The sequence below is a fragment of the Ipomoea triloba genome, chromosome 9, assembly GCF_003576645.1.
Source record: "Ipomoea triloba cultivar NCNSP0323 chromosome 9, ASM357664v1".
Lineage (NCBI taxonomy): Eukaryota > Viridiplantae > Streptophyta > Magnoliopsida > Solanales > Convolvulaceae > Ipomoea > Ipomoea triloba.
Genome location: NC_044924.1, coordinates 5019243 through 5029088, shown reverse-complemented (window position 1 = coordinate 5029088; position 9846 = coordinate 5019243). Strand labels below are relative to the sequence as shown.

Sequence of the window (9846 nt, the reverse complement as noted above, 5' to 3'; positions counted from 1 at the left end):
CGCCGTATATATTCATATTTCATAAAGCGATCCTCTGCTCCATCCGATTTCAAATCTCCGATCAATTTCTCATAAATATACGGTGATCTTTGCACCGCCGAGAACCTAGACGACGTTCTTCTCCGATCTTTTCCTTTTATCGATATGTTGTTGTCACCGGGCCACTCCCCCCGCCACCTGTCGACTCCGTCACCGTCCCCAGCCATAACCGACCAGATCCCTAACCCTAATTCTTCCGCTATCCACAAGAAAAACGACAGCAGTTCTTCGTCGATTACAGATTCAGCCCCGAGAAATCGCAGGACCAGAGTCCTCGACGAAGATACCTATGTCGCCGCCATAGAGAAGATCATCGAGCGGGATTTCTTCCCTGACATTCCTAAGCTACGGGATCGACTCGACTGGCTCGAGGCCGTCCGCACGGGCGACCCGCTCCAAATTCGCGATGCGCAGCTGAAAATTATTGAGCGCCGCCGCGGCAAGGTCCTCGGTTCCGACACTGTAGGTAAATTTCGAACCCCCGGCTCGACATTTTTCAGAAACTCTGCTACTCCCTTTGATGATGCTTACAAGACCCCTACTCCAAGTGTAGCGGATAATGCTAATAATAGTAATGATAATGCTGTTAATATTGGCAATGGCGGTGAGGGTGGGGTGGATGTGTCCTTGTCATTAGATGATTTTATGAGGAGGTATACCAGCGAGGATAATGAGAGTTTTTCTAAGATTATTGAGAAAGTGAATAGGAAGAGGAAGGAGAGGTACGGGTATTTGTTGGAGGGAGGAGATGAGGATGACGTGAAGCTGATTGAGGGTGCAAAAAGAGAGAAGGTATCTACTGATGGATATGGAACATCAGATCAACCCGTGGCCACATTGGAAGGTTGGAAGTATACTGCCAAGAATTTGCTCATGTACCATCCCTCTGATAGAGGGGAGGCACCATTGACAGAAGAAGAGAGGGCTGAGAGGCTCAAGGGCTTGACAAAGGAGATTAATATGTCAAATACCCGTTTTCATGGTAAAATGACAGAAGCTCTACTGAAAGAGGATGAGACGGTGGCTGTGCTTTATTCACCTGTTCCTGGATCTACACCTATTCCTTTCCTTGATAGAGGTGGGGACAAGTCGAAGAAATATGATCTGGAGGACCTGAGGAAGACACCAAATCAGTTTTATGCGGAGTCTGGGAAGAAAGCTGAGAATGGATACAGTTTTGTTATGACTCCATCCCCTGCACCAGGTGTGGATGAGTCCCCTTTTATTACATGGGGTGAAATTGAAGGGACGCCATTGAGATTGGAACCAGAAGACACTCCAGTTGATATTGGGGGTAATGGAGAGGGGCCTCACTATAACATACCAATGCCACCTTCCAGAGATATCAAGGCACATTCTTTATCTCGGGAAGCTTCCCGTAAACTTAGAGAGAGGTCAAAGATGTTTCAGAAACCACCACTGCCCTCACCGGTTCGAGGAGGAAGTGCTAGTCCAAGTGCACGTACTCTATCCCCAGCTGCACAAAAGTTTGTGAGGAATGCTATTGCCAAGTCTTCTCGCTCTTTAGATGAATCTCTAAGGGCTAGTTATCGTGGCTCAAGTCCTGGGTTGAGCACTCCTAAAGCTGGTAGGAGTATGTCAAGGTTAGGAAGAGACAGTAGTCTGGCTTCAAGGTCACCTTCTGTTAGAGAGGGGTCTAATCCTCCTTGGTAATTGTATGCCTTGTGTACTAATCCAGCAATTTCCTTCTGACTGTATTATAGTTTGCCTTACTTGCAACTTCAATGGTTATGAAGTTGAAACATGTTAGTTTTATTTCATAAAGGTTGTATTGATTGATATATTATCTATTTTAGCATCTAATTAAACTCAACCCCCATGATGAGGCACTGGAGCTTATTGATTTCATTACATTTGATGTTAAATAATGATGCTTTTTGAGGTGTTGCACCTCTTCATGTATACACTTTTGAAGATTAACCTTTTACCCTAACAAATTGTTCTTTGTATGAAAATCTTGAATTGAATTGATTATGGCTTTAGCTTAAAGGTTATTGTGTGTATTTAATCTGCCAACTGGATATGTAAGAAAATAGTCTAGATTTCTAGTAATAGTGGTTGATAGTCATTGCTCTGAAGATTGTGTGAGGTGCATTCAGCAGTTTGATTGCTTTCTGTCTCAATTTATGTGTTGACAAGGGTTTGACTCAAACTATTTATTATTCAATTTTTGTAGTATTTGGTTTAGTATTAGTGAATAAAAATTATGTATTTAGAAACTACATTAAAATTTAAAATGCACCCCAAAAAAAATCGAACTTAAAAATTATAAGAAAATGTTAAAGAAAATTAAATGATTTTTTTTATATGTACTTATGTACTCTTTTGATGGACATTGAAAGCTCAATTCTCTTGATGGCAGTTGTTGATTTCTGATACATGGCAGTTCATCTTTGACCATTATTTCAGTTTGTATTTTCTTGGGGGAGTTGCCTATTTCTCTTTTTCCTTTTCTATTTTGTAGAGTTTAAGCAGCAATGGACCTTTATCACTTTTAGGTAAGGAAGTGGCTGGTTTTGATGTCTAGATTATATGCATTTAGATATTTGATCACAGGTGTTCTATGATGCTTCAAATTGTTCTTGCTTTCATCTGTGGGAACTTGCGTAAATATTATGAAGTAGTTGATCTGCCCAAGCTGACTCTGGTAATTACTATTTACTAATTAATGCTTTGTGTATCCTTGTGGTCTTTCCTAAGTTTTGGATAGTTGATTTACTCTAAAGATGTTTAAAGAGGTTTCTTGAATGGCTTTGGAGCCTTCAGGTCACAGCCATTTACTCCGTGGTATCATGCAGGAGCTGTTGGGTCATTACTTCTTTTAATGAAAGTCACATGGCTTACAGTGCTGGAGTTACTTGCAAGATATCAATTGGCTTTATTGTTTATCTTCGTGGATGATTCCAAGTTTCCAACTTTATTGTTGATTGGGAGCTTGAATTTTACTCTTTGAAAAGTCTTCTTTAGTTTTTAGTTGTCTACAACTAATCTATAAATACGTCTTTTTTAGTTCCTCTTCCTTCAATCTTTTGCCTATTACTTTTTGGTACTCTCCAAAAGTAGATAAAGTGTAATACACTAAATAGTAAATACCTCCTTGCCTATAATTGGTGTTGCAAAATAATATATTCTTATTGCTTGCTGTAATATTGTGGATTTATTTCTCATTTGATCAATTTCAATGGCAGGATTTGAGATTTTTAGAAAGTGTGTTCTCTGAATTTTCTGCTTTTCTCACTCAAATTCAGTTCTCTTTCTACAGCTTAGAATGCCATCGGTAAATCCAGATTTAACTGAAGAAGGGAGTGAGCCATTTGCTGAGGTTGATCCAACAGGTAGGTTTGGTCGGTATGTGGAGTTGCTTGGCCATGGTTCTGTGAAGAACGTGTACAAGGCGTTTGATTTGGAAGAAGGCAGAGATGTTGCGTGGAACCAAATTAAGTTGGGAAAATTTAGTGACAGGCCATGCATAATACAGAAGATCCACTCTGAGATTGAGTTGCTGAACACCTTAAAGCATGAGAACATCATAGTTCTCTATCATTTCTGGAAAGATGTCGAAAGGAACTCCTTGAATTTTATAACTGAAGCGTGTGCCTCAGGTAATCTGAGGGATTACAGGAACAAGCATCGTCGTGTTTCAATCAAGGCCTTGAAGAAGTGGTCAAGACAGATACTGCAGGGCTTAGATTATCTCCATACTCATGATCCCTGTATCATCCACCGAGACCTCAAGTGCAGTAACATTTTCATTAACGGGAATATTGGGAAGGTGCAAATTCTCTCTCTCAACCTGATTGAACTGTTACAAAAATAACACTTGTTATGCGACTTTAACGGAGTGATCTCATTTTGCACATCTTCAAGTAGTATTGCTGAAGGTGTAAATTTGAGTCCAAGCTTTGTTAACCAATCATTGTTCAACCCTCTTGAATGATGACTCAGTAGGGTTCATCTTGTACATGTTAGATTTCAACCTGCACTAAGAGAAGGCTAAATGGGTTTAAGGACAGGTCAAAAAGGGTTGCATGAGATAATCTAGCCCATATAACCTTAATTTTATCCATTATGGTATATGTTGGACTTTGAGTTTTTTCCACTTTTGATCTCGACTTTTGTGGCATTTCCACCTATAACTATCAAAAATTTCCAGTCTCAGTCTTTTGACTTTGAATTTCTTACCTTTTTAATCTTTCTACGAGTTTCCTAGCCAAATATCACCTGAAACCAGCATGTGTGCATGTCTTTGGCTGGAAAACTCATTGGAAGGACCAAAAGTGGCGAGAAATTCAAACTCGAGAGATTAATAGTGGTAAAAATGATAGTGAATGACTCAGGTGGAAATGCTACGCAAATCGGAATACCAAAAGTGGAAAAAACTCCTTGGAGTGTTGGACTTCCTTTACTGTCTTCTAACTTCACTTTGGCCAGGTTGGATTTCAAACTGTCATTTTTTTCTTAAATCCATTGTTACATTCATTGCCCACCTGTTTTGCCTACCCCAACACAAAAGCTTGCTGCTTAGTTAAGTATTTTGTTTTCTTGATGAACCAGGTAAAGATTGGGGATCTGGGCATGGCCGCAGTCGTGGGGAAGAGCCATGCGGCACACTCATTGCTAGGGACGCCGGAATTCATGGCGCCTGAGCTTTACGAAGAGAACTACAACGAATTAGTGGATATATATTCCTTTGGGATGTGCCTGCTGGAAATGGTCACTCTGGAAGTACCATACAGCGAGTGTGACAGCGTCGCAAAAATATACAAGAAGGTGACAAGTGGGGTGAAGCCCCGAGCTCTTACTAAGGTGACAGATGCACAACTGAAGGGCTTCATCGAGAAGTGCATTGGACAGCCAAGAAGGAGGCCTTCAGCATCAGACCTGCTGAAAGACCCATTCTTTCATGATATCCTTGACTATGATGAGAATGATATGTGTGTGATGCCTCATTTCCTAGACTCTTGAAATCCTATCTCTGCACCTCATTGCTACCAAGTTTTATAGGAGTTTGTATCTTTAGAACTTAGAAGTGTTTGGTAAACGATGGACAAATTGGCTTAGCAGATGATTATCATTATGTTAAAATTTGAAATCGATTAAAGATAATGGATTGATTTTAGTTTTTTAGTTTAGTTGCATGATTTTGAGCTGTTTATTTAGAGCTGGAAGACTTAATTGTATTTTTGCGGCATTAGATTTTCACTAATGTTTTTTTTTTTTTTTTTGATGCTGATTTTCACTTATGTTCGTGTTACTCAAGTTGACATTTTCACTTTTACTTCGTTTATCTCTACGTGCACGAGGACTTCTCACTAAGACGGAATGTTCACTTATTGATTTTTTTTACATCTTACAGTTTTGATAAATTGTTTAACATGTGCATCATTGGTGTAAGAACGTTTATTATGCACTCTTTTAAGGGCAACTGTTAACTCGTTTATTTGGGTAACTTAAATTAATAATTTAAATAATTTTTTTGATAATTGAACTTATCTCTTACAATTTTGCTGGCCAAAATTACCCCGTGATTTTGGAACCATATCGAATATTAAGAGTTCGATTTGATATACTTTTGTGATTTATTTAAACATTATTCATTTTATTTATGTACATCGGATGAACTATTTGGAGGGACTTGGGATGAGACGAAAGATAAGAACTTAGAGACGTTTCTCATAATATTTGAAACTAAGGGGTTCCAATTAGTATTTTTAGAAATCTGAACGCCCATTTCAAATTAACCCCAAACATAAAAATGAAGCATTGTTTTCGTTACACTGTAACCAACAGCAACCACGGGATGTATGCGACCAATTTTCTGGCTCCACCGCCTTCTACTCCGGCGAAGCGCCGATGCAGTGTTTTCGCCACGGCGGCGAGCAACCGTCGCGATCGAGATGAAGTATATGTATCGGCCGTTCCTTTGAGAGCCAGCAGAGGCCCGGGGCAATTATTGATGTCCGCTGCGTACTCTCTCAATTTGTGGGATTTTCAGCATTTCATGGTCATCGTCAAATCCTCCTCTCCTCTTCACTCTCAGGTTCCTCTTCTCAATTATACGTTTCTATTCTCTAGATGATTATGAATTCTCGATTTGATATTTTTGTTTGCAAATTGAGAAATGTTTGGCATAAATTCTTTCACAGTACAAAGATGCAATTTAGTTTAGTTGGACATTTTAGGTTAACAATGGCTTGGAAAATCTGCTGCTGCAATTACAATTACAGTATTGATGGTATTCTTTAGGCCATTGTTTGTGATTTTCTTCCTCAAGATCCGGAGAGTATATCAGTGGCTGTTGCTGCACTGTCTGGTAGACCAGTACCAGGTGACACTTTTGATCTTTTGGCCCTTTTCTTTGATTGCAGCTATGCAGTTATGAATAAGGATTAAGAACAATCTTGAGGAGAAAAAAATGAATCTGAGCATTCATATTTCTGCCTAGAGTTTGAACACCTTTTGTTTGTGGTTAAGGAATAAGGACTAATAATGGTGCTCCTCCATAAACAACATTAGAGTGAATAAAGATCAAGGAAGAACAACCTTGGGAAGGAAAAAAATTTGAATCTGGTTTTCTTATTTTTGCAAATAGCAAGTGTTCTTGTCAAAATGATGCATGGATGCACTTTCTTTTAAAGTTGTGTATCTTCTGCTGTTAACATGCATGTTGTCAGGTGTTGTTCGTATGAGGAAACTGAAGAAGCTACCAAACAAAAAATGCTGGTTTGTTGGGTACTCAGAGATGGATGCTGTGTATGCCTCAAGCAAATTCAACGAAAGCTGGGAAACTGACTTGACAATAAACCATCATGATTGTCGAAATTATGTAAATGGTAATTGCTTTAAAGACATTTTCTGCAAATTCTTCACTTCACTTTGAATTCTAATATTTATGATCAGCCTCTGCCTTTGGGTGTTAAAGCCAAAAGCATGATTATTCATCCTTCATAAATTGTGTCTGTTTTACTTACAGGTCTAGTTGAACAACTAACTGGTGAGATAGCAGTGCTGGAGCACTTGCAGAAAAGCAGTAATACACAGGTTCAAGACCTAATACCCCGAAAAGACTAGCAACATTTTGTTAAGACTTCCTGACTTACATCCTTGATAAACTTATAAAAAACATACAGAGAAGAGTTGATTTGCATTATAGGAGTATATATATAATATGGGAAACTAGATTACACATACATGATCTAAAGAGTTGTTTCATCCAGCATTCAAGACTTTGTAGAATACTACTCCGTACCATTTTAGACAAGCAAAAGCCCCACACCAAAAAGATTTGTTATATACAATATTAGAAAGATGCTACTCAACAATTGCAGCTTTCTTGGATTCTAGCAGAGTACCACACTGCATCTTGTGAGATGATATGACAGTCTTTGCAGCAGCAACTACAGCATTTCCATTTACATAGTGCTGGCGACAGAGAGGCATGTACATATCTGAACCACCTATGAGCTCTGTCTGGGTTTCACCAGTCTTCCTGTAGGTGAAAAATGCCCGTTTGCCACACAGTTCGCATCTTGCTGTCAGCTTTTGCACAGTATTGGCAAGTGGGATTATGTCAAGAACTGAACCAAATCTCCTCCTGTGATTAAAAGCCACAATACCCTTTATCAGACAACAAGACTGGTAATCTGGTATGCACTAGTTTAAGGTAACTATGAGTGTCAATGCATTTTCAATTTGAGATTCATGGTACCTAAGATAATCACCATCCAGGCCAGCAACAATTATGGTTTTCCCATCAAGATCAGCAGCTTCACAGCAGAAATCATAGAGGTCATCAAAGAACTGGGCTTCATCAATGCCGATCACATCCACCTATCACAAAAAAGAGCTGATTATGGGGCAGGAAATATGCTATAAAGACAGCAGCAGTTATAGCAGGGTATAAATTCACATGATCCAATACAGAATTGCAGTTAATTCTTGAAGGAAAATAAAAAGTGAAAGGGAACACAAAAAACACCTTTTCATAGGCATCGGATCCGAATCTATCCTTGAAAGACGTTAAATCAGGCAACGCCCAACATGGGAACTTGGTGCCGTCGTGCGTGACCACTGCATCGACTGCATATCTTGTATCTATGCTCGACTTTATCAGCACAACATTTCTGCTTCCAATTTCAAGTTTCAACACAACACACAGTTACAGAAACACAATATGAACTTTGACTTACTGTTTGATGTGGAAATTGTCAAATTGATGATAAAAGTTTACATACTTTCCCAAGTTGGACTCGGAATTGACGCGGCGGAGGAGAGCGGTGGTCTTGCCGGCGAACATGGGGCCCAGAATCACGTGGATTTCTCCCGCCTTCGGAATCGGGTTGGATCCGGGAATGGGGCAATTGAAGGAGGCAGAAGCAGACGACATGATTGCAGAGTCGTATGAGAGAGAAAATATGTTGCTTTGGCGCTGTGCTGGGAATGGCTATGGAGGATATTGGATCTCGAGAATTACGGCTTTATAGGAGAGAATGAAAAGGTGTTTGCTATTTAAAATTCCGAGTTTTCGAAATTTGGAGGGAAACTCCATTTTTTTGGGCTTTGAATTTTGGAGGGGAAGGAGGAAAAGGCAACTCAATTTTGTGAATGAAAAGACTAAAGAGGAAAGCAACCCTATACATTTTTTATTTTTCAATGAAAAAAAAGTACTCCATATATAAATATCTTACTGTAATACATATGGTATGAAGTGGGAAATCTTCTAATTTGAATAGCATTATAAGTTATACTAATAATATAATATAGTAAAAAAACAATTTATTATTTTTTTAAATATTTGAATTTGCGCATAGCCAAATAGCAGTAGCACTATTTGTAAGCTAAATTTGCATGGAAAATTGTTGGTGAGTAAACAGGACAGGCATGAGGGCGGGCTGTGGCGGTTTGCTTCGTGATCATACAGGAGAGTGGCTAGCCCTAGCTGAGTTTTCTTGCCACCTAGGCCAATGTACGATGGAAGAAGCTGAATTATGGGGCATTATGCAAGGTCTACGGCTGGCTTGCGATAGGGGCTGCACCACATTATAATCCAGACTCCATAGTGACTCCGGGGAGGGTGGTTGAATGGCTAACGAAGTGAGGGAATGAAGGTGACATCCAAGATACAATCTTCTAACTGAAACTGATCAAGCAAAGTCGGAGTGTCAAAGTTACTGGCATCTTAAGGGAACAAAACTGCGCAGCTGATTGGCTTGCTAAGAACTGCGGACCGTGTGGTTGGGGGTGCAAGACTTTAAAGGCTTAGAGTAGCCCTGGAGGCCCCAGAAGAGTTGGAGGTAGGTTTTGAAAAAAGTTCACTCGATGCGGATTGAGAGTTGTAGGTGGGTAGAGAAAGTATATAGTGACTCAAGTAATGGATGTAGCCCTTCCGATCCACCTCGACTCATTGGCATCCCTAATAAAGGATCTACCGTTCTATTAGTCCTTGGCAAATTTTTTTTTTTTCTTGGCAAAATTTTTATTATGCATGATTTCCAACCTCTTACAATGCAAAAATATTTACTAATACCCCAATATCTATCTGTTGAAATGTTTTTTTTTTTTTACCTCAATATTTGCTTGTTGGGAAGATCTTCCATTCCCCAAACTTTACATTGAATTTAAATTTTTTTTTTTTTTTTTTTTTGAAGATTGAATTTAAAGTTTGTTAATCACTAGTTTTTGTGGGGAGAATTAAAGAGATTTGCAAGATTAAAAATAAAAATAAAAGTAAAAGATTTGCAATTCCCTCAAACAAAATAATGTCATTTTTGCTACCAAAGAATTAAG

The 9846-nt window shown here is 39.1% G+C and overlaps 4 protein-coding genes across 9 annotated transcripts; 3 read left to right on the top strand and 1 right to left on the bottom strand.

The window, feature by feature from the left end:
* On the top strand, window positions 1-1889 carry LOC116029341 (splicing factor ESS-2 homolog). Its single transcript, XM_031271294.1, has one exon. The coding sequence runs from the start codon at window positions 145-147 to the stop codon at window positions 1711-1713; it is 1569 nt and encodes a 522-aa protein (XP_031127154.1). The 5' UTR covers window positions 1-144; the 3' UTR covers window positions 1714-1889.
* Window positions 1890-2065: 176 nt separating this feature from the next.
* Window positions 2066-5192, top strand: LOC116029343 (probable serine/threonine-protein kinase WNK11). Of its 3 annotated transcripts, none has more exons than XM_031271295.1 (3): window positions 2066-2707; window positions 3323-3832; window positions 4615-5192. In XM_031271295.1, exons 1-3 carry the CDS (start codon window positions 2624-2626, stop codon window positions 5023-5025), a joined length of 1005 nt encoding a protein of 334 aa, XP_031127155.1. In that variant the 5' UTR covers window positions 2066-2623; the 3' UTR covers window positions 5026-5192. The 3 variants fall into 3 exon arrangements, with proteins under 3 accessions (XP_031127155.1, XP_031127156.1, XP_031127157.1); XM_031271296.1 differs by lacking the exon at window positions 2066-2707 and adding an exon at window positions 2732-3145; XM_031271297.1 differs by lacking the exon at window positions 2066-2707 and adding an exon at window positions 3114-3130.
* A 569-nt stretch (window positions 5193-5761) lies between these two features.
* On the top strand, window positions 5762-9498 carry LOC116030443. 4 transcript variants are annotated; one of them, XR_004100410.1, is made up of 5 exons: window positions 5762-6100; window positions 6307-6388; window positions 6735-6893; window positions 7034-8557; window positions 8934-9498. XR_004100410.1 is itself a non-coding variant. In XM_031272692.1 (4 exons), exons 1-4 carry the CDS (start codon window positions 5816-5818, stop codon window positions 7129-7131), a joined length of 624 nt encoding a protein of 207 aa, XP_031128552.1. In that variant the 5' UTR covers window positions 5762-5815; the 3' UTR covers window positions 7132-8843. The 4 variants fall into 4 exon arrangements, 1 of the variants encoding a protein (XP_031128552.1); XR_004100411.1 differs by lacking the exon at window positions 8934-9498 and having other exon boundaries at window positions 7034-7706; window positions 7789-8843; XR_004100412.1 differs by lacking the exon at window positions 8934-9498 and having other exon boundaries at window positions 7034-7723; window positions 7789-8843.
* LOC116030441 (thymidine kinase-like) lies at window positions 7179-8470 on the bottom strand. Its single transcript, XM_031272691.1, has 4 exons — window positions 8295-8470; window positions 8039-8183; window positions 7769-7890; window positions 7179-7654 (listed from the first exon to the last, which is right to left on the bottom strand). The coding sequence occupies exons 1-4, from the start codon at window positions 8444-8446 to the stop codon at window positions 7372-7374; spliced, it is 702 nt and encodes a 233-aa protein (XP_031128551.1). The 5' UTR covers window positions 8447-8470; the 3' UTR covers window positions 7179-7371.
* Window positions 9499-9846: the final 348 nt, after the last annotated feature.